Raw genomic sequence first — 23,805 nt, forward strand, 5'->3', positions numbered from 1 at the left:
GACACCCTTAAAAAGCCACAAAAGATGAGGGGTTCAGCTCCCAGGGTTCTGCTGGGTGGGGCTGTTTGCCTTCTCACCCTGAACGTCAGCCAGTGAGAACTGACTTTCCATTTTATTTTCCAGGTGGAGAGGCTGGCAGGGTGCTGGTGCTTAGTAAACCACCCCAGTCTTGTCCTTAAAATAGCACCACCCAGTCTGGGACCACTTCCTCCAGCTTTGTGTGTTAACCCTTTCCAAACCTGTCTAACAGATGGGGACAGTGGGCCAGGCAAAAGTCTCCAGCAGTTCAGCTTGGCAAAGCGTGTTTCTTCAGCTCGTGTTAAAAGGGCAGGCCCCTCCAGATGATGCCAGGTTCACATTTGGCTTCTGCATCCTGCTGGGACCTCCTGAGGGAAAGGGTGGGAACCGCGGCACCTTCCAAAGGCAACTAACCGAGAAGCTGCAGACACCAGGGTTGGCCCTTCTCAGTATGTTCTGTGCCGTGGAAACTGACACCATCACTCAGGTTCTGCGTGCCGCCAGGTGACTTCCTTTGTCCTGTAGCTCTGGAACAAGGGTTCATAACTAAATTCTGGTCCCTCGAGGGGAACAGTCTCCCTTGTTCTTCTGGTCCAAGGCCTTGAGGAACTAGAAGTGAAGTTTGTGTTTTTGAAGTGCTGTTTAACCTGAGTCTAATCATGAGTTAGATGAAGGAAATGTCTCTAAGGGTTCTTTGTAAACTGTAAAGTACAAACAAATGTGGAAAGCCCGTTAGGAGGCATCGGTCGTTTATTTATTCGCCCGGTTATGTGTTGACTCATTCTGTAAATGTTTATGGAGCCCTTATGTGGGCCTGGCGTGTTTGGGGGACCCTGCGGTGAACAAAGCCGATGAGGTCCCTGTCCGGGGGATTGTATTCTAGATGGGATAGGTTGATGACTCACGGGGACTCGAATGGGCTGATAGGTCACCCCCCCCAATGGTGGCAGGTCCCCCGAATGGAGTAAACAAGGGTAACAGAGTAGAGAGCGTGAGGGGAAGTCACTGAGATTGAGTGGACACGACAGGCTGTGTTTCCGATGGAGCCAGCCTCAGAAAGAGTTAGAAGGGGAACTTTCTCGGGAGAGGGAGCAGCTGTGGCAACACGAGCTTGGCTTGTTTGAGAACCAGTTCAAAGGCCAAGGTGACTGTGGAATTCAGGGAGCAGGAGGTTCCCAGGCTAAGGAGTAAAGACAAGAAGCACAAGGAACGCAGGTCTCCTTCCCATGGTTACACATTCCTGGGCCTGTTAGCATATGCATCCCCACCCCATATTCTCTCAATGGTAACTTGCACTTGGAGTTTCTGATTTCACTTCTAAGACCACACATGGGAGGCTGAACTCTCAGGACCCAGCCTCTGAGCTCAAAGCAAGGCAGAGCTCTCCCAGCTGCCTCCTCTTTGCTTCATTTGGGCAGCCACGCACGAGACCTGTGCACTGCGGGGCAGAAGGGGCGGGTCCTCTTCTTCAGAAGTCTTGACATCCTAGGTGTGATGGAGTTTCCAACTTGGGATGTACATTGCATATGAGTCAGGGTCAGTCGGGGTCCCGACTACACTTTGGAATGCGTTTACCTTATGAGAGCAAGAGAGAATGGATTATCTGAAAATAGAAGGGGGAAAAATATCTGGACTCAGGACAGATGATGGCTCTGATGCAAGGGACACCCAGGATCCTTCTCAGGTCTGGGGTACCGATTCTTCAACTTTTCTGCCAGAGGGAAGTAGCCACAATAAATAACCCATTGGGATCCCATACACTGTTTGGATACTTCAAGAGAGGCCATGAGTGCAGAAAGCAGGCAGTGCTGACCAACACCCCCATGCCCAGCACTTCAGAAATTCCTGCACCTTCCTCCAGACTTAGTCTCACAATAGGGGACTGTCCCCATGCCTGCTGACAAAGGCGGCTTTATGTTCAGAGTGGCCTCCCAGGGTGCCTCTTGTGACCACCCTGGTTGCCTAGCAGTGGCTGCACCTCCACAGTCTTGCAAGGAATGTCAAGGGCATCCTACAGTTTGTCCCCACACCCTTGTTAATGCATGGGGACCTGGTCCATTTGGTAGAGTGTCGGAAAACATGCCAGAGAGGCCACATAAGACTCAGCCCGTTGATCACACTGGGTGTGCTTAGGAGAGGGAAGGGATATAGCAAGTTCTTTGGGGGCAGATGTCAACCCGAGATCAGGCTGTCTGAAGGTACGTGAGGGGGAAAGGTGTGCTGGTCACATGATAGGAAACACTCAGGAGAGCCATGCTACTTAAGACTGGTTTTCAATGTGCTTTAGGGAAGTTAAGTCATTGGTCTTAAACGGAATATGCTCAGCATCGTGTGGCATGTCCATGGCTCATGCAGAGCTGGCCACTCCCTCTGGAGGGTGTAGCTGGGCCCGAGAATACCTTCGGTCAGTTCATCTGTTAGGAAAAGGGTGACACAAAGGTGGGAGAGGGGGCTGGGCTGTGGAGTCAGGAATACCTTGTTTAGAGCTTAGCTCTGACTCAGGGTCACCAAGCACAGCACAGGGTGAGTAGGTGTGCACTGAATGTTTGACCGGTGACTTTGGGACAGGGCTATGATAGCATTTGGGTTGCCAGTGGGACGCTGGGGTGATGTTTTTCCAGTGCTGGGGAGTCTAACTCAAAGGCTTGTGCTTGCTAGGCAAGCGCACGGTCACTGAGTTACCATTCCTTTTCGAAAGTTTGTGTTGAGATGGTCTTGCTTAGTTGCCTAGGCTGGTCTTGAACTTGTGATCCTCCTGCCTTAGCCTCCTGAGCAGTTGGGAATCTCAGGTGCATGGTGATCAGGCCAGGCATTGCTGTGTAGTAACATATATGGGACACTCCTGACAGGTGCCAAACCCTTGTCTGTAACCCTCTTGTCATTCCAGCCCTACCGTTGCTGCCCGTGAATGTCAGGGACACTCAGGGACAGAGCAGGAGGCTCTCTATGCTCTGGAGAGAGCCTGTTGCCTGGGTGCTCCTGCCAACCCAGATGGTAGACTTTGTTCTGAGGTTCAGCTCTCAGCCCTGACTTCCTTCTGTTTGGGCCAAGCCTTTCACGTGGAGAAGTCAGATGGCCCTGGCTGGGAATGTTCACACAATTCTGCGCCAGGTTGGACTCCCATACCCAGCGTCACCTGTCCAGAGCAGGTGGTGAAGGCAGCCTCTGACAGGGCGTGTCTTCCCTCTGAGCTGGGATGTGACTGGGGCTGGTCTCAGTGTGAGAGAGGAGTCTTCCCCCACTCACCCCAACCCGAGCCTGGTACCCTGGCAGTGCAGGTCACTGGTACTTTGGTCAGTGAAATCGGAGAGAGACACAAAGGCGGTGACCTCCTGAAGGGCTGCACCAAGAGGGTCAGGTGAGTGACTGGTTTCCCAGTCAGCGTGTGGAGCCAGTGACCATTTCCTGTAGGAGGAAACCGACTCTCCTGAATGGGTAGCGAATTGGTTGCTAGGATGGAGGTTGTCAGGGAAGGCTCAGTGGAGAAAGCTGTTTGTGCAGAAGTTCTGGTGTTACCGTGTTGCATGATGGGACTTTCCCACTCATGGTGGGTGGTTGGATGCCCTGGTTGTGGGTTTGGGGTTTCTGGCTCCCGGTTTGGTCTTGTCCTCATTGCTGGGGTTTGAAAGCGGTTGGAAAATGGAAGGGAGGCAAAAAGGACTTGCATACCTGAAGAATGCTTCCCTGTGGACCTGGTGGGGGGGGCACCATGAGCGTACATAGCTGATGGCTATATTGACGATGAGAAGAGAATCCGCTGTGCTTGTCGGTTCCTGCGCTTTGCTTTTGACCAGTTCCTGCTCCTTTTCCTTCCCAGAAATGCTAATCCCAGCCTCTAGCTCGTAGTGTGATTGCTTCCTGTTGCTGGGGACCCAGGTGACGAACATGACAGTGAAGAGAAGCAGGTGCCCCGAAGTCACAGGGCAGCATCTCTCCTTCTGCTCTTAGTTATTGAGGGGAAATTGTCCCTTTCTGGCTGAGCTACCCAAAGATGACAGCTACATCCCAGGAGCCAGCTGAAGCCATATGGGGGCTTCCAGAAGCATCCTGGGGTCACTGCCTTTTAATTTCCCTCCTTATTTGCTCAGATACCTGGAAGAAGGTCATTAGACCTCTGTTTTCTGTGTCCTCTCTTCTGCCCTGCTCTTACAGAGGCCCCTCCCTTGCCCAGGAGCTGCCAGGGTGTCCTTGTACCATGCTAGCAGCCCCAGTTAGCCATTTATTCCTTAACGGTGCTTACTGCCTCTTAATGCCCTTCTTGGGCATTCTCCCCGTCCCAGACACTGTGCTGATCTTTTCGCGCATTGTCCTATGAGCTCACATGGTGCGGCTCCACCTGAATGGCGGGGTTCACTCAGGGGTGCATTCTGGGCCTTAGCTGTAGCCTCTGACTCCAGGCTTCATGCACGATACAGCCCCAAGACCCACCGAACAATCGCAAACTGGTTATATAGCCAAAGAGTAATAACATAACCGGACAACATCCACTGGCAAGATGGCTCAGGGGTAAAGGCACTTCTCACACAAGCCTGGTGACCTGAGTTCAATACCTGAAGCCCCAGTGAAGGTAGAAGGAGAGAACCCACCTCCATGACCTTGTCTTCTAGTCTCCCCATGTGCATGCTTTACACACACACACACACACACACACACACACATACATATCATATACACACATATAACACATAATACACACATACACACAAACTCTATTGGATCATAATTCCTTGGAAGTTTTTAATACTACTTGCAAACCATTTTAGAATTAGCTTCTGAAAACCCATACACAAAGAGCTGAGGCAGAATTCTCTTAGGAGGAAGCAGGCCAAAAACCGAGGACCTGCCTTCTTGTCAGCTCTCTCCATCCCTGTCTTCTGTTCCTCAGGAGAAACCCAAGAACTAGGGGAGGTGGGACACACTTTGAATTGAGTTTGTTCACAGCACAGAGCTCATATTCCTGAGGAGCACCTTAAACCTCAATGCGTCATTGCACCCCAGTCCTCTCCCCCACACCCCCAAGCTCCACTGCCGCCGAGAGATCTGTCTGACCCAAGTGCCAAAGGGCAGTGCTGTCTCTGACCCCTCCCTCAGCTTCCAAGTCTCTGCTCGTGGGCCCTTGGATGAGTAAAAGAGTCACGAGAGGCATAGCACCCACACTAGGAATAGTGTCCATTTATGCCTGCGGTACCCAGCAGACTGCAAGGCCCTATGTCTTTATCCCATGCGAGCCAAGTGCCTGAATCACAGCGAACCCTAGGAACTGACTGTTGTGTGGATGAACACTAACAGTAATCGGAGACTGGAGAGATGCTGCAGTGGGTAAAGGGCTTGTTACCCAAGCACAAGGACCCGAGTTCAGATCCCCAGTACTCATAAAAGTGGGCTCAGCATCTTGTGTCTATAAGCTTAGCACTGGGCAGGCAGAGCTAGGCAGATCCTGGGGCTTGCTGGCCAGCCAATCTATCCAATACAGCAAAACTCAGGTTTAGTGAGAGATCCTGTCTCAAAAAGTAAGGTTGCTAGCAATAGAAGCAAGACAGCCAGTGTTGACCTATTGCCTCCAAGGGTGTATGCACAGGTGAGTACACCCATGTATACTACTCTTGAGCATGTGCAAATAGCAAGACACACACACACACACACACACACACACTTTATCAGAAGAGGGAATTCTTTATGTCTGCATCGCCTATTCTACTGGCAATACATTTCTGTAGGCAAAATGGTCTTCATCTTAAAACACAGCTCACTGTCGATAGCTGCACACGCCCATACTTGGGGAGCAAAAATACAAACAATGAAAACAAACAAATGCCTCTGAAAGTTGCAGGTTTCTGTTTGGGAGGCGGCTTCGAATCAGCCACGAACTCCAAGCTCTTCTTTGGGCTCTCTGCTGAAATTAGGACCCATCCGTGTCAGTCTTGTAATTAGACAAGGTTGCCTGGTGTGTCTGCCAGGAACACGAAGAGGTCCCTGCCCGAAAGAGCACGGAGCAGATGGGGTTGCTGAGCGCAGCTTGTGCGTGAGCGCAGCGCCTGGGAAGAGGAAGGCAGAGAGTCAGGCGCTGTGGTGCCGGCTACATGAGTCGCTGGCGGATACCACGGAAGCAGCTCCTAGGCTGCTAGTTCCCTGCATGGTGACCCAGATGTCGGGGCCCACGCAGAACAGGGATCTACATGGGTCTTGCACCGTGGGGTCAGAAGTGCACCTGTAACGGACAGGTGCAGCAGCTAGGATGTGGCTGCCCTGCTCTGCCAGCCGGAGGTGGCCACCACCAATATGCGCTTTGGCATATTCACATGCGCTCCCCGCTGCTGGGAGGCCAGGGACTGACATCCCCTCTCTTCTGCTCATGGAATCTCTTACCTGGCCAGGCTAACCGTGAGTAATTCTAAGCCCTTTTCTCAACCTTGCTTCAGCATTGGAAAAAAGCTCAGCAGGGAACTTAGCCCCCAAAAGGTGACAGAAAAGGGTCTGTTAGAATCAGAATCCTTCCATGTCAGCCAGAGCTGGGAGACCCAAGGGCACATAGAGAGACTCAGGGAATTCACTCTAAGCGCATATCCCACAGGAAACTGGCTGGAAGCATCAAAGGAAGCTTCAGGCTTGTGGTTTCCAACACTAACTCTCAAGTAGATTGGAAATCAATGCAGGTGAGAAATTCCCTTTTACACATAAAATGAGTAGGGTAAATAAGCGTGTAAGCTCCTTCACAAAATCAGTCTTTCTGCGTTGTGTGTGTGTGTTCCCGTGTGTGGGGTGGGTGAGTACCTATGTCTGTGTGTGCTTGTGCATGGGAAGCTCAGACATTGGTGTGGGCACTTCCTCAATCCCTCACTAAAGCATTTCTCTGATCACCTATTTGACTGGTGCAGTATGCTGGCTTGCTCTGGGGAATCCCTCGGCTCAGCTTCCCAAGGGTCGAGCTTATAGGTAGGCTACTACACCCAGCGTGCATTCCTCTGGGTGCTCGGGTTCGAAGCTCTGGTCTTATCCTTGAAGGGCAAATGCTTTACCACTGCGGCATCTCTCCTCCACAGCCATACACTTCATGAACTTTCTATAGTGTTTTTCTTCACAGCACAGTAAGTGTACCATGTGATAAAGTTTTGTTTGAGTTACATAAGCTATTGATTAATTCATAAACATTTACTTACCTGTGTACCTTATGTGTGATAATGGTGTGCTCCATGATATAAAAACAATGTAAACTCAAACTTTGAATCAGATCATAAAAGTTTAAAAGGCAAGGACCTCAATGGGACAGAGAAGGATGGGGGTGTGACATGACTTTCCTCTGGACACAGTGGTCATCTCCCTGCTGTCCACGATAAGGATTTCTGGCCCAGTCAGTCATGAGTTCTCCTTCCTTTTTCTGTCCTTATGCTCACCTAACTGGGTGAGTAGCTTGCTGAGCTACTGCAAGGGTCAGAGCTGGGTGGCTGGCCCAGGCTCACATGCCTGCCTTCCCCTTATCCCTCACGGGTAGCTGTTGCTACTTCCAGTCAAACCCCACAAGCCTAGGAATGTGCAGAGTAGTTGCTGAAGGAGATGGGCGGGCTTCCATATTTCCTGCCCAGGTGATATCTGGGCAACGGGCTTTCCCAGCACTGAAATAATTGTCAAAAGCAGAGAATGAAGTATGTCTGCATGTGAGAGAGACAGAGACAGAGACAGAGATGGAGAGAGAGAGAGAGCATATGAGCTGTCAGCCTCTCTCTGCACAAACGATAGTTCAAAGACCACTTAGAACACTTACTCATCTCATATGCCATCTTACAAAGTCAACCTTAACAGATGCCAAGAAATAAAAACCACATGCCAAGGCACCTCCCCGTGGCTACAGAACAATTAAGCTGGAATTTTCTAATAAAAAAATTCAAGAAACCGAAAGACACAAAATTTTGAAAATTAGGTGACTATAACCATGACACACCTGTAAAGAATGGAGTTTAAACTGGAGTCGAAACTTCAATTACTGACAGACTTTCTCAGAAAAGACAGCAAGAAGTCTGTGCTGTGAGTTGGCACCTGCCTAGGTTGAGTCCCTCTACAAAGTCAGAACAGATAAAAACAAAGTAACAACAAAAAGAACAGTAAGACAATGGATGTCCAAGATTCCTAGACTGTGGCTGAGGGGTTCAGAAGGAGACTTTTTAGCTTAAAGTAACAGTGACAAAGATGGCTGACATGGTGACAAGGTCAACTAACACACTGCTGTATTTCAGAAACTGGAATACTTACTACGTCTTCAATTGGACGTATCCTATTCCGCTTAAATCCAACTATTTTTTTTTACTTTAATAAATCTTCTCAACATTTGAAAAAAGTCTTTAAAGAATATTTATTAGTTCTTTGAGTCTTTCATATTTTGACCACATTCTCTTTCCATCCCCCAGTTCCTCCCAGCTCCATCCTTACCTTCCTCCCTACTTATGTTGAGCCCTTCCAGAGTAACAACGGACAAATATGCTTGCTGGAGTTTTTTCTAGATTCTTCTTAAGATGAATTACATGTTTTACTTGTGTCTCTTTAGTACTGCTTGCTCAAGGGGAATCCATCCCCTGCTTTTCCCTGTGCCCTTGAACTTGGGGTGGCACTGTGTGCCCCAGCCCTGAGTGTGCCTTGGTGATTTAGGACCACCTCCTAGGATGCCAAAAGTTTAACACCTGTGTGAGATATTCACAGTAGCCTCTTAGGTTATTTCCAGAGTCTAGAAGTGTCTTTTCGGATGTCTCTTAAGCTCAAAGGTCAGCTCATGTGGCTTCTAGTCAGTCTGCTGAATGACTAGACACTGGAGTCCTCCAGTCTGTAGTCTTAAGTGGGATGTTTTTCCTGTGTTGGCTCAGGTGTCAGTGGGAGGGGCCTCTGAGATGCTCTTCAGCTATTGGTCCACAATATGCAAAGTCCCTATACTGTGCCAAAGCCCCAGAGAGTGCAGTCAGGGATGTACATCCTCAGGGATGTAGTAGGGTAGAGGAAGAATAACAACAACAGACCATAATATGGCCTACTTGACTAGGGGGAATGCTAAGGCCCAGAGATGCTGTCTTCCTAATCCTGTGTATAATAATATATAGACACAGAGGGTCAGACTCAGCGGTGGGCCCCATGGATTCTATTAAAGATCTCCTTTGGGTAGGAGAAGGGACATTCACCTCTTTCCTTCATTTCTTATCTCTGAATCACTTTTCAGTTCAGTTCAAGACCAAAAAATATCCCCCCCCCCCCCGGGCTGGAATAGCCAGACTTCAAAACTGTCTTTGAAATCGGACACTGTGGGAGAATGCAGAAACTCCAAACACATTTATCAAAAAGTCCCTCTTTCGCCACATGGTGATTTAAAATCCTCTCCAATCCTCCAGTCAGCAAATGATGTTCCAGATCAAAATGTAAGGCTGTTCCTCTCTAGTGATGGCTTCGCCCAGCACACTGGCTGCATGCAGATGAGGAGGAGAAGGAAGGAAGGAAGGAAGGAAGGAAGGAAGGAAGGAAGGAAGGAAGGAAGGAAGGAAGGAAAGGAAGGAAGGAAGGAAGGAAGGAAGGAAGGAGGCAGGCAGAGAACAGGCAAATGGGGGATGGGGAAGAAAGGAAGGAAAGAAGAGAGAGAGGATGTGAGGGTCTTTAGAAGAGAGGGAAGGAAGATTTACAACCTTGCTCCAGAGCCTGTAGTCTAGAATTTTCTTCCAGGCCTCTAAGGGAAACAAGTGCCCACTGGCTTGTAGTCCTGTGCTTCCCCTTGGCACAGCACTCCATGTAAAGGACAACTCAGATGTCCAGAGCAACTGTGAGGACAGCAGTGCCCACCCCTCTTTTCCAGGCAATCTCCTGCCTGACAAGATGAGGTGTCCCCTGTCGCACCTTTGTTCTCTGGGAGGCCTGGGGTAGAGAGCCAATCCTCTTTGAGTGTTTGGGGGGACGCTGGCCAGGTCTTGGGAGGGCAGGTTTCTAGTCCTTTGATCTTCTCTGGTCTGGAAAGGCAGGAGATCTCCTGAGGGGCACCATGTTGAAGTCCTTCTCTGTGTAGGAAACCTCAGGGCAGCCTCGTGCAGAACCTACTAGGGACAGAGGAAACCTGGTAAGACCCTGGCAAGGAATCCTGGGGTTCGGGAGCTGAATAAGAGAAAGGCTATTGGTTTGAATGTACAGAGAGTTGAGGAGAGGGTGGCACAGCTGGCCCCCGGCACAGCTGGCATTGGTTTCATGAGAGAGCAATAGCTGGTTCCAATGTCCTGGGCACAATTACCAAGGCTAAGCAGAGTCACATGACTGCCGTGCTGTGTTTTCAATTATTCCCTCTCCTCCTCTGTCTCTTTCGGTGCCAGGCCTAGAGGGAAGTCCCCTTCCACAGAAGCGTGGCTCTCCATTTCAACCCCTGCAATCCTTTCCCTTTCATGTCTTCTGGGCTGACAGGGCTCATGTGGAGAAGCCTTTGCTCATAGATGGAGGATGAATGCCTTGCCCTTCCGCTTTCTCCCTCCCTCCCATCCCGTGGTCCCTGTCCGCTCTCAGGAGAGAGCAGCGGCCTTAGAAATGGCCATGCCCTGTAGAAAAGCTTGCTTTTTACGGCTGCCAGTACTCAGTGGACACGCTCTGAAAATATCCTCATGGGGCGAGCAGTTTTCAAGGACTCTGACCCTCATCTGACCTAAGTTCTTCATGCAGACAGTGCCCCCAGCCAAAGAAGCCCACAGCTTCTCATCCTCAAAGGACCACTTAGCATCTTTGCTCTGGAAGATGCCTGGCAAGTGAATGGTCATGGCTGGGGATCTTGTAGATTAGGAAAGGACATGGGGGAGAAAGGGAACGGGGTACATAATTCCAGGGTCTACGGAGGTTGTTGGATCAAGACTGCCAGAGCCAGTTGCTATGAGCGGGAATGGACAGGGGTGGAGACAAGCTTTGACTGGTCTTATTTTCCAGAGCTTAGATCTCTAGCAGCAGTCTGAAAGACTGTTAGTCCATGAAGATACATTTTTAAGTCCAAACCCAAACATGTTGATTTGTAGAGCAGAATAAATACCATAGCTCCGGGCATGGCTGGGTCCAGCCGCTGTGTGATAGCATCTAGGCTTGGTTCTGCTCACAGTCCCTCTGTCCTTCTGTTCCTTGTTCTTTTCTCCACTTCCTCTCCATCTGCACGACCTCTGAACCTTCCACGTCAACGTCACTCTCCAAACAGTGATGCTCAGCAACTTATTCTTAGATCTTCTCTGCCTGGTGTCAGAAAGTCCTAGGAGGATTTTAAACACGAAACTGATTAGCTTTCAAACTTTCAAATGGTGAGTGTGCTAGTGACACACACACACACACACACGCACACACACACACACACACCATATTCATAAAACACCTCACATACCACATATGCCACACACACACACACACATATACCACGTTTGCCCCCTACTGAGGTTGGTCTGAAAGGAAGGAGGTTCGACCTAAGTTGCTATCCACAGTGATTCTGGCATCGAGCTACCAGTTCTGGGAACTTGAAAGGACAGAGAGTTGAGACACGCTGGAGACGGCAGCCCAAGGGCACTGTGATGGTTTGGATTTGAAAGGGGATATCTGGAAAAGAAACAACCAGCAGGAGAACTCAAAGACCGCCAACAGACACTGAGCAATCCTCTCCAGACAAAGCAAGTTTCAGCGGATCGGTTTGTAGCCTCTGGACTTTGTGACTGAGGCTCTCTCTGGACACATCAGCATGGAACTGATACAGAAGTTTCCATGGCTTTAGGGGAAGGAAGCAAACCCCAGTGCCGGATCTGGAAGCAGTGGTGAGTTGAGAGAGAGAGAGAGAGAGAGAGAGAGAGAGAGAGAGAGAGAGAGAGAACAGAGCACAGAGTGTTTATTCAAGGGTGCCAGGATGGGGTGACAGGAGCCAGATTTATTTTGTCCTTCAAGATAGGGTCTTGTCTATGCCAGGATGGCCTTGAACTCCTGATCCTCCTGCTTCTACCTTCGGGATGCTGGGATTACAGGCACCACTGTGCCTGGTCTACCACATGATTTAAGGAAAGAAGAGGGTTGTGTGTGTTTCACACGCTGGTCGTTGAGACCCCATGCAGCTGAGACACTGGGTGAAGGCAAGAAGGCAGCAATGGGGGCCCTGAGGAGACAGCTCGGAGGTGCAGGCTCCAGCCATACTGCATAGCCATGCTGCATAGTTCACTGCCCCATGCTTTGACCATCTTTCTGTAACACGAGGGCAGTATCAGAGCCCACAAGCCCTTTTCTGAGGACCACATGGTAAAGCGGTTAAACACTGCCTGGCACACTGAGGTGACATTCTGAAGTAGTGGTCCCTGAGTGAGTGATGTATGTTATATGGAAACAGCATGTTCACTGGCCAGCACTGGAAGCCAGTTAGTGGCCATAAAGGTTTCCTTGAACCAGTCTGCCCATGAGTGTGGCCAGCAGGGCTCAAAGTCCTGCAACCCAGCTCCGTTGTCACTGCATGCTTGCTCCACTCTGGCTGGAATCCGCATGAGCTAGAAGGATGGAGAACACAAGGCTTTGGGATATTGGCAAGGGTTGCCTTATGAAATGGCTAATGCCGAGTTACGTTCTTTTCTGTAATATTTCTCTTTTTATTTAGTATGTGCATATGCATGATTACAAAGAGATACACCACACTACATGTGTGGCGTTTAAAGGTCAGGGGACAGCTTGGAAGAGTCAGTCTTCTTCTGTGTGGGTTCCAGCAGTCAGAGCTAGGTCCTCAGGCCTGGTGTCAAGCATCTTCATTTGCCGAGACACCTCCTCTTGTTGGCCCAAGAGCCAATGGTGCTTTTTTGCTTGCTGTTTTTTTTTTTTAACATTTAATGTGTGTGTGTTTGTGTGTGTGTGTGTGTGTGTGTGTGTGTGTGTGTGTATACTCTATTGCCATGGCACATGTTTGGAGGTCAGAGAACAACTTGCAGAGGTTGTTTCTCTCCTTCTATCATGTGGGCCCTGAGTATCAAACTCAGGTATTCATGCTTGGTGGCAAGTGCCCTTACTCACTCTTGTCATCTTCTGAGTTAATTTCTTTTCTTTTCTTTCTTTTTTCTTTTTCTTTTTTTGGTTTCTGTCAAGACAGGGTTTCTCTAACTTTGGAGCCTGCCCTGGAACTAGCTCTTGTAGACCAGGCTGGCTTTGAACTCACAGAGATGCACTGGGCTCTGCCTCTTCTGAGCCAATTTCCACTAAAACATTCAGCGCAGTGCCTGATGCACAGACAGCTGCCAAGTAGTTGCAGCACAAATTCTAGTTGGTTTTAATGAATCAAAACCCAGAGTTAGACATAGGGCTTAAAGCTGAATCAGAGAAGCAGGACGGTAAGTCACCAGAGAAACCTTTTACCTCTACCAATGCCCAGACTGAAGAGACGATCCTCAGACTGCCTAAACTACGCTGCAGCTGTGTCCCCACCAAACCTGACTCCACACTCCAGTGAGTTCCTGTCTCTTCCCCTTTGTATTCCTCTCTCTGCCCAGCCATATTGTTCCTGTCTCCCCCTCCCTAGTGCTGGGGTTAAAGGCATGAGCACCACCACCTGGATCTGTTTCTGGGTCAATTTTGTGTAGCCCAGGGTGGCCTTGAACTCACAGAGATCTGTCTGCCCCCAACTCCGAGTCTTGGGATTAAAGGTGTGTACCACCACTCCCTGGCCTCTAGCGGCTTAGCTTTGCACTCTGATCTTCAGACAAGCTCCATCCATTCAAATACAAATATAATAGCACTGCAAATAGTTATCCATCTAATTATTAATACAGAAAGCAATGTGGGCTGAGGCTGAGTCAGTCAGGAAAGGCCCTGAATTTAGATCTCTGTCACCCAGGTTAAAATATGGGTGCAGTAGTGTTCACCTGTAATCGAGTGCTGTGAAGACAGGTGTAACAGGACACTGGGGTTCACTGGCTAGGGAGCCTAGCCAAGTAGGTGAGCTCTGGGTTCAGTGGGAGAGCCCATCATGAACAACAGGTGGAGAACGATAGAAGAAGACATGAGAAGATATTGATCTCTGGTGTGTGTGTGTGTGTGTGTGTGTGTGTGTGTGTGTGTGCGCGCGCGTGCGCGCGTGTGCACGCACACGCACAAGCCAAGGATTTCAGACAGCATCCTAAGAAGGCATTCTCCTTTGGGGCACACATAAAGACTTCTCTGTGGTGAAACGCTGGAAGCTCTGCGCATCTCCTGATCCCATCCTGCCTGTGCACAAACACCGGGATGGGTTGCCAAGAGCATCCCACAGTTTGTTGTTCTGGCAACAGGCTTTATTTTGTGGCTTGGACCCGAGTCAGAACTTGTCTGGCTACAGCATTAGGCCACTCTGCCACCTATCTCGTGGACACCGAATTCAAGGGAGGTGGCTCGTGGCAATCCTGTGCCGGCCTGTGGGCCTGGTAGGGGAGCCAGTCTCGGGTCAGGAGGCTGGGAGAATGAACCAGCGGGGACGGCTGACGGAGTAGGAACTCAGAGCCCTATGTGTCACATTGGTCAGGGTGTAACCTTGGGCCTGAGGGAGGGCACATGTGCTTTCAGGAACCAGCTGTGCACTGAACCTTCTGCATTCACCCCAGCCGCAGGGAACTGGCCTTTAGAAGACCCCAGTCTTCAGATCTTCCCCTGGTTGTTATAGAAATGAATACTTTATATTGGTATGGATTTCAGTTTATTGATAAAAATTTAAGGTATTGTGTTTATGCAGCTTATTTAAAAATGTAATGTATAATTAGGAAATACAGATTAATAGAAAGTCATCTATAATAATCAAACTTTTAGTTAGTCATGTTTGGTTTTCTAGATACACAGAGATATATTTCAGTTAAGTAGATATCTTCAACACTTCAAAGGCCTACGGAATATGACATTTAAAATGTTTTAAGAACTTAGACTTTTCTTGACAGTGAGACATGTCTGCTTCTGGCAGCACCAATTACTTCAGAGAGGTTATGGGCATCAAATAAACTCATTATGGAATTTGCCTTCAGTGTGACACGGTTAGCCATTTGCGCAAGAAAATGCTCTTGCCTGGACTGTTTGATTAGGTATGCTGTATGAAGTGGACATGCAGAACCCACAGAGAAGTAACTACTAAACTTGCCAAAAGATGGGATGCTCCTTCAGGGTTCCTGCTCCGCAGAAGAAACTGCCAGACATTCTGCAGGACACAGAAGAAAGCAACTGATGAACTTTGCCAGTACAAGGCAGAACAGATCTTCAAATTCCCTGCTTCACTGAAAAGTCTGCCAGATACTCTAAGCCTGTAGGCTGAAGATGGATGCCCCAATGTTGCAAAAGAACGTGGGTGACTGTACAGGCTGTGAGATGTCTCTGTCAATTCTAGAGTTTTGGAAGTTGCTTGCAATGCATTTACTGTTTACTTAGGTAATATTATATCCTTCTGGGGTCTTTGATGGAGTTGAAGGCAGTTATGTTACAGTTTTCCTTAGCTGCAATAAAAGATAATTTTGATATAAAACCTTAGACACTCAAAGACAGGGTAGGTGATAGTGTATTTTCTTTACTTTTGCCTAATACAAATGACTAAATGTTCTAACTATAAATCTTGCTTGAAAACTGTTTTGTTCTATGTAATTTTACCATGTTAAAGTTAAAACCTTCCTTTTTAATTAGATAGAAAAGGGAGGGATGATGTGGGAGGTCCTTCTGTATATGTGTTGCTTTTATTGGTTGACAAATAAAGCTGTTTCAGCCAATGGTCAGGAAAAAAATGTAGCTAGGTGGGAAATCCAAGCAAAGATGCAGAGAGAAGGAAGATGAAGTAGAGGAGACACCATGTAGCCGCCAAAAGTGTAACATGCCGGAGCATCACCCAGAAGCCACAGCCTGGTGACAATACGTAGATTAATAGAAATGGGTTGATTTAATTGTGAGAGCTAGTCAGTATTATGCCTGAGCTATTGACCAAACAATTGTCATTGATATTAAGCCTCGGAGTGTTATTTCATAAGTGGTTTTGGGGACCACGGAAGGGAAAGAAACTGGCGAGGGGAGGATTCAGAGGGACAAGAAAAACGTTCAACTACACCTGGTATTGGAATACACCAGTGATCACAGGCTGAGTCCTGGGCTCTCGGGTTCCTTTGGAGACACTGTAAGAGATACTAAGGAGTACAAGGGGCCCAGGGCAGTGGGTTCCATCCTCCTTGACCTTCTCCTTGCTCTGCTCTACAGACTAGAGTTTCATTTGAAGATTAGCTTCTACGTTTGAAAGCCTTGCAAAGTCATGGTCCTGGGGAGCAATTTAATTCCCAAGCCTTTTCCCAAACCTGATTCTTAGGTCTTTTGCTAGCATCTTGGATTTAAATTTATCTTCCTCTGTTCCTCAGTTTCCCTGTCTGTAGGATGAAGGTTTGGATAAAGAGTTTAGGTTTGGTCTCTTTGAGCCTGGGACATGGCTCCATTAGATAACGCTGCAGACCGGCTGGGTCCAGGGACTCCTCGGCTCTGCTTCGTGGGCACCCGCGCGGCTCAGTTCCAGGACTTGAGCCAGCAGCATGTCACAGGACTTCTTCCCATTTCTTCTTTCCTCCAGGGACTCATGCAGGGGCGGCTAAGTCCAGTTCTGCTGCCACTCACCGGCCTGGAGAACAGGAGAGGAAGAAGCGTGGCCTCGCTTCCTCTCTAAGGATGGAGCCCCACGGCCACTCCGGAAAGAGCCGGAAATCCACAAAATTTCGCTCCATTTCCCGTTCTCTGATCCTCTGCAATGCCAAGACCAGTGATGACAGCTCTAGCCCTGATGAGAAGTACCCTGACCCTTTTGAGACTTCACTGTGCCAGGGCAAGGAGTTCCTTCACTCCTCCATGCAGCTGGCAGACACATCGGAGGCCGGGCTCAGCAACATTCCAGATCTGGCGCTGGCATCAGAGGCTCCACAACTCCAAACAGCTGGGAGTGATCGCGGCAAACACTGCAGGAAGATGTTCTTCATGAAGGTATGGCCACAATCTGTATCTCCGGCAGGGCCCATAGTTGTTGTCTGATGCCATAAGTGATCATAATCTTTGAATCCATTTACGCAAAAGTTAGAAAATCAAGGAGTTCTCATTTTGGACAGCAACAAGGGAAATGTTGAGACAGGGCCTTTTAAAGCTCAAAGCAGTAGACTTGCTGGTGAATCAGGTACAGCCAATACTCTTCTCTGAGATAGTTGGTGAGAGGTGGTGTCAGTTGGAGATAGACTGAGCCCTGGACAAAGTGTAAGCAGGTCAAAATATAGCTACCCTTCATCATCTCTGAGGATGAAGGGTACCAGGTTACCAGGACACAGGAGAGGCCTCGGGAAAGCAGCTAAGAAGCATGGGATGGAAAGGTAGCTTCCCCAACACAGCTGTGAGTACTTTCCAGGTCCCTTCAGTCAATTCCAATGTTAAGTGTTTGGGGCTTGAGAATGTTATCCCGGTTAGATGGCTGTCCTCGTGTGATAGAAATTGTGGGGTATGGGGCACCCAGGCTAATGATGTGCTGTGATTGTTCGCTAAGAAGTGCCATGAATTTGCTTTTGTGCCATCTATGGGAGGAGGGACTTCTCAAGGGTCCAAAGAATTCTGGACCTGGAGTCAGCACTGCCCATGCAAGATGGGCAGAACCCAAGGGGTTTCTCTCATAGTCTGTTGCCAGGACCCTGAGGCAGTCTTGTGATCCAGCAGCAGATAAAGTAGGCATTCTGGTGCCTTGGTGAAGTCTGGTACTTTTGTACATACTGACCACCAGGAGGGAGCTCATTCTTGAGTACTTTTCTAATATGTAGCATCAGACCACACTATGGAGCAGATGGAGGCGGTTGTCTTAGCAACGTCTAGACACAAGCAGCATCCTTAAGGTCTTGCCTAGAGCAGGCTGAACCATCATGTTTGGGGCAACTCCCACTGATGAGCCTTGAGCTCATCTTATGGAGTAGAAGATAAAGCCAGCATCTTGATGGGCTTTAGGTAAAAGCTGACCAGGCTCTCGGCATGCCAGGAATGGGGAGAAATTTACTCACCTGAGGGTTTGTTTAGAGACAGGGTTTCATACATCCCAGGCTGGCCTTAGATTTCCTGTATCACTGAGGAAGAACATGAAGCTCTTGTTCTCCTGTCACTGCCTCTCCTGTGATGGGTGCTACCACACAGCAGTGCTGGGGGTCAAATCCAGAGGTTCTCATGTAAGCACTTTACTGGCCAAGTTACATCTCCAGTCTAAGAGTCAAGTTTATTAATCACAGTGTGAGAGAGCTCAGGTAGGCGAGATTCCAAAATCATCTGGAGATCTCTCCAGCTCCCAGGGTGGACTTTCCTGTTGAATCACAAGGCATTTTCTCAGTACCTACTATGTGCTGGGCACTGTGGGGATCCAAATCCTGCCCATAGAGAGCCTGCTTAGAGGGTAAGCAATACCCTAAGAGGCGTGTGGGACAGCAGACGAAGCTGAGAAGTGAGGAGCATGTCTCGAGGGGTGCTGGCTCTCCTTCCTCCGGGCAGTATTGACTGAGTATCTACCTGGAGCAGGCACTGAGAGATGAATTGTTGTTGTGTGGCTTGCATCTGGCCAAGGGATGCAGATGTCAAAACTTAATGCATAATGCAGCATTTGGTAGAGGGGCCACGAAGAAACCTTGAGCCGGGTAAGGGGTGTGCGGTGTGGTGATGAGGTGCTGTTTGTGAGCCCCGATCCCAAAGCTTTCTCTACCAACCAGACTCTCGATCAAGAATCTCAACAGCATCGAGGAGCGAGTCATGTGACCATTGCATCTAGAGCCTCCCAGGGGCAGCACATGCAGCAAGGGAAAGAAAATAATATCCTAGGAGTATTCAGGGGGCTGATTCAAGAGGATGGCTGCAGGGTCAGGACAAGCCTGGGCTACATAGTACGTTCGATTCAGCCTGGAATACGCAACAATTTGCCTAAGGGGGAAGAGAAAAGTAAGTAAGAAGGAAAGAATGTTGTGAGCATCAAGAAGTCTAGAACAGGACAGGCAGAGAGTAAAGGGGAGAACAACAGGACAGGAAGCCAAGGTAGTGGCCAAGGTCCTAAGTAGGGCTGTGGCAAAGCTTTGGAGCTTTATTATAAGGATGGGATGCAGGGAAGGGACATGATGAGGTTGTTTTAACAGGAGCACTGAGGGGCCTGGCAAACCGGTGATGGGGGACCTTCTCAGGATGCCAGCAATGATGTGGGTTACACTGAGGTAGCAGTGAAAGGTCCCAGAGAAGAGTCAGGGCAGGGACGGACTCCTGTGGGCCAGGTAAAGCTGAAGGGCTTGTTGATGGGGGACGCAAAGTGTGACACCATGAGAGGGGTCCCCTTCCAGCTGCACATCTGGCCAGAGCAGCAGCTCAGCGAAGGGGTGTGTATGAGAGCGAGACAGCAGGAGAGAGAGGAAGAGGAGGGGCTGGAGTAAGATCAGGAAAAGCAGATTGGTCCCCTGAATGAGGGACCATGTTTTGTTCTTTTTAGGCAGAAGATGCTAGAAAGGATTCCATGTAGAGAAAAATTGCTTAAGCGAAGAGATAGAGGAGAGGGTGCTTGAGAGCTCGGGTCTTGTCCACTAGGCACACATGGGCATGTCCAAGGCCCCACTGATGTACCTGTCCAGGCCGAGGTATCTGCAAAAGGGAGGGAAACGGGAAGAAACCAAAAATCCTAGCAACAAAAAACTTTCTCACTTATCCTTGCTCATCTTTGTGCTGTGTTCACCACTCTTATCTCCTCGTCCTTCATCTCCCAAGACCCTAGGAGGGAGGCAGCCATAGCCTCATCCCTAACAGCATGAGGTCGGGGTGTGGGCTCACTGCTCTGATTGTCTGGGTTGGAATCGATCTTGCCCACATACTATATGTCTGACCCTGGGCAATTCATGTTTCTTCCTTGCACCTCAATTTCCTCCTCTTAGAAACTGAGAATGCTACTGGATGGAACACGCCTTAGATGGGATTTGAGAAGTCAAGACTAGAGAGAATGTTCATCCGTGCTGATTCTGTGGCTGTAGCAACTGCTCGATAGATACCATCATTCCTCTTTTCAGGGGTGAAAACTTGGTTTCTGGGTAACTGAGTAATTAATAAATTCAGTAACATTAACAAGAGTTGTGGCTTTAACGGTGCTATAGGCTAGTGGAGCCAACCAGACCATTGCAGTTCCCACTGTGGTCAGGGCAGACGTAAATTCGGAGAGGGGATATTCTAGTGGAGATAACGATGGGAGGCCAGGTGAGTAGGGTGGAAGTTTGGACCACGAGGAGTGTGGATGTGACAGGAATCCTGGGCTAAGTAGAGGCTGGGAGTATGAGAGGGTACAGGCTAGGCTGACCTGATGGCTCAGTCAGGCCTGAGTCAAGAGAAGAGAGAGAGGTACTCTGTGGCTGGAGATTGGGGATGTGATTCCTTTTAAGTGAGCACAGGTGAGTCTTAAAGAACCATGAATGTGTTGCGAGCAAAGGAAGGTTTTGGTTGTTTGAGCCCCTCCTTTTATCAAAGACGCCAGCTCAGGGAGGTCAAAGGCCATAGCTGGTCCCAGTACCATAGAGAACCCTCAGAACATCTCAGGCCACCCACTTCCTTCCAGCAGGGATGTTCTGGTCCCTGCTGGGCTCCCTGCTTCTCCTCAGCAGAAGCTTCCTGTGCTCAGGCATGACTCAGCTGGCTCAGACGGGCTTCTGGGCTTCCAGCAGTGCCATGGTTACACCGATTTCCAAACAACATCTGGAAGAGACCCCGTGATGTCAGCCCCCGCTCTAGACACGCCTAATGTGAAACTTGAAGAGAGGAAGTTACATAAATAGCTAACCTGAAGAAAAATTTTCTTTTTTTTTTTTTTTTTTTTTTTATAAAAGAAAGCCATCACGGGAAGGTTGTGTGTGGCACACCCAGGATCGGGCTGATTCCTGCCTATGGGTGTGCAAAGCGGGGGGGGGGGGGGGGGCTGGAGCTCCATGAGAGTGTGAGCCTGCGGAGAGCACTGAGGTCCCAGGAGCCACTTGCTTCAGGGCCAGCTTTCCAAAGCCCCTCGGTCCATCAGAGCTAGAACACTTACAGGAGGAAGTAACTGGGTTTCCCTGACACTTCAGACTGTCTTTTCCCCATATAAAACTGTTTTTTTCATTCAATTTCTTTTTCTTTTTCTCTTCTCCCTTTCCCTCTATCACTCCTTCCTTCCTTCCTTCCTTCCTTCCTTCCTTCCTTCCTTCCTTCCTTCCTTCCTTCCTTCCTTCCTTCCTTCCTTCCTTCCTTCCTTCCTTCCTTCCAGTTATGTGAACAAAGAAGACCATGAATTTTTGAGCTTCCCGCCCTTACCTCTGGGGCATACCCCACCACACCCAGTTTAAGCAGTGGTGAGGATTGAACCCAGAGCCTTGTTCATATTAGGCAAGCATTCTACCAACTGGAGCTATATTTCTAGCCCCAAAGAGTTTTTTTTTTTTTTCAAAAAAAAATCATTTGAGCAGAATATTAAGGCCAAGGAAAGGAAGCTAGACCAGAGAAGGGCACTCCCTTCCTCCCCATTTCTTTCTTTTCCTTCCCCCTTCAATCTTTGCTTCCAGTTTCTAAAAATACTGGATTTTTGCATGTTCTAAGCTATTATCTGGAGTAAAGAAACAAATCTAGGAGCTAGAGATCTGCCTGCCTCTACCTCCCGAGTGCTGGGATTAAAGGCGTGTTACCACCACTACCAAACTTCTATATTCTGTTTTCTTTCTTATCTTTTAGTTTAGCTGATTTTTTACATTTGTTACAGGCTTATCTTTAACAGGGGCAGGACCTGAGCTCAGGGCACAAATGATATCCATAAGCTAAATGTCTAAAATGATACATCAAGGTGAAAAGATTTTTCAAATCAATTCTTCTGTCATTCCCCTTGGACAAATGGGCCCCTGAATGAACCTGCAGGCCAGTCTCAGTTAGGGCTTAGTCTCCTCAGAGTTCTGCCCTGGCTGCTGGGAGGTCCATCTTGACTCTTGGCTTTCACCCTCTGCCTGGCCACCCCCACTGTCCATCATCATAAGGATCTTCGGTGTAAGCAAGTGGTCACCCACAGTTTCCTATTCACTGCTGTCCTCCAGCAAGCCCTGGCAACCCTCCATCCCAGAGATGTGTATACTCATGCCGTGGACCACTCTGGATGGCACACATCTCCGGGAGAGAGGGGATGGGCACACAAGTGCCCCTGCTGAAATCAATGCCTTCATCTGCATGTGCTCCTCACTTTCTCTCTGGCTGGATCTCACATTGTCCTCAGAACCTGCTTGCTCCCTTGGTACTCTTTGAAGTTGGCCCTCTCTTAAGGTACTGTGGGAGACAGGCCTTGTTGAGATGGAGAACTGGTACAGAGCGATTGCCCTAAAAATATTTATGGATAGAACTATTTATGGATCGGCACAATGAGGCCACCCTTAAGACAGAGCATCTGCTGGCATAGCCCCTCTCTTTTTTTTTGTGTGTGTGTAATATAAATTTTTTATTGAAAAAAAAAATTTCCGCCTCCTCCCCGCCTCCCATTTCCCTCCCCGTCCTCCCACTCTTCTCCCCCTCCCCCCACTCCTCTCCCCCTCCCTCTCCAGTCTGAAGAGCAGTCAGGGTTCCCTGCCCTGTGGAAAGTCCAAAGTCCTCCCCCCTCCATCCTGGTCTAGGAAGGTGAACATCCAAACTGGCTAGGCTCCCACAAAGCCAGAACATGAAGTAGGATCAAAACCCAGTGCCATTGTCCTTGGCTTCTCGGCAGCCCTCATTGTCCGCCATATTCAGAGAGTCGGTTTTATCCCATGCATAGCCCCTCTCTTGAGCCAACATGTGGGGCTACATCAGACATTCTGTCAGCATCCTCTAGCTGGAATCTAGAGTCAGCAGTGCTCAGCCAGGGGGAGGAAAAGAGCCAAGAGGACAGACACGTGTTGAGGGGGGGAGGGTCCTGCTTCTAGAGCTGCCCCCTGGAAGGATGTTAAATGCTTTGATCCAGGCTGGTAAATCCTGATCTTCTTTACAAATTTAAAAGATTGGTTAGGTGAAGTCACCACTCATCTACCGTGACTCAGTGGTGGTACAGTCAGCTCAACCGTCGGCGTCTCTGGCATGTGCTGTGGTGCGTGTGTGTGTGTGTGTGTGTGTCTCAAGGCCTCCCTGGGCAGACCAGTTCCTAGCAGCCTAGTCTGTGGCTTGAGGCCTAGGCTTTCTTGGCGAGCAGGAAACCTTATACCCTGGCTGCTTGTCTTCTTCCTGCCACAGAAGAGCCACTTGCGGGCACTGAGAGCAGTCACTGTGAGGGAGGTTTAGGCTTCCAGGACTCCCACGGAGCTGCTGGGTCCCCAGAGTCTATGAGAGGACACAGAGAGAGGCAAGGGTGGTCCGTGTGCAGGAAGTGGGGAGAGACAGCCCACAGGTATGATTCATGCCCACTTGCTGATGCTCACCCAAATTCCATGTGATTTCTAGTTTCCAATGCTAGAAGACGTTTGGAAATGTTTCCTTAGAAGTTGGCTTCATTAGTTGGCATTTTGAATCTCGTTGGTTTTGGCAAGTCACCATTTGGCTAGTGAAGAGTCTGCCTGGGTAGAAGGAGAATAAAGGACCTGGGACGAATCAGTGAAGCAGCTACCTTTCCAGCTCGGCTGTTTGTCATTGTCCTTTGCCTGCAGCTTACAGCCCATCTAGGCTTCTCCCCACCCCTGCATGCAGTCTGTGCCTTACCTCCTTCAAGAGTTTGACTGTACAGCCACCTCTGTCAGGAATACTCATGAGCCCAAACCTGAGTCATCGTGGAAGGCCCAGAGTGTTAGCCAGCTTTCTAGGACTGTA

The 23,805-nt window shown here is 49.1% G+C and overlaps 1 protein-coding gene across 4 annotated transcripts in view; it reads left to right on the forward strand.

The window, feature by feature from the left end:
• Il16 (interleukin 16) overlaps window positions 1–23,805 on the forward strand; it is a 99,201-nt gene that overhangs the window by 21,015 nt on the left and 54,381 nt on the right. For 3 of the 4 annotated variants that reach the window (XM_050153933.1, XM_050153932.1, XM_050153934.1), the window contains one exon: window positions 16,568–16,971. In XM_050153933.1, the coding sequence (XP_050009890.1) occupies window positions 16,568–16,971 (404 nt within the window). Of the gene's footprint in view, window positions 1–375; window positions 523–16,567; window positions 16,972–23,805 lie in introns of those variants that run through there. The other variant, XM_050153935.1, reaches the window with a different exon arrangement.

This window comes from Alexandromys fortis, unplaced genomic scaffold (assembly GCF_014885135.2).
Source record: "Alexandromys fortis isolate MF-2015 unplaced genomic scaffold, M_Fortis_MF-2015_v1.1 scaffold_86, whole genome shotgun sequence".
NCBI lineage: Eukaryota > Metazoa > Chordata > Mammalia > Rodentia > Cricetidae > Alexandromys > Alexandromys fortis.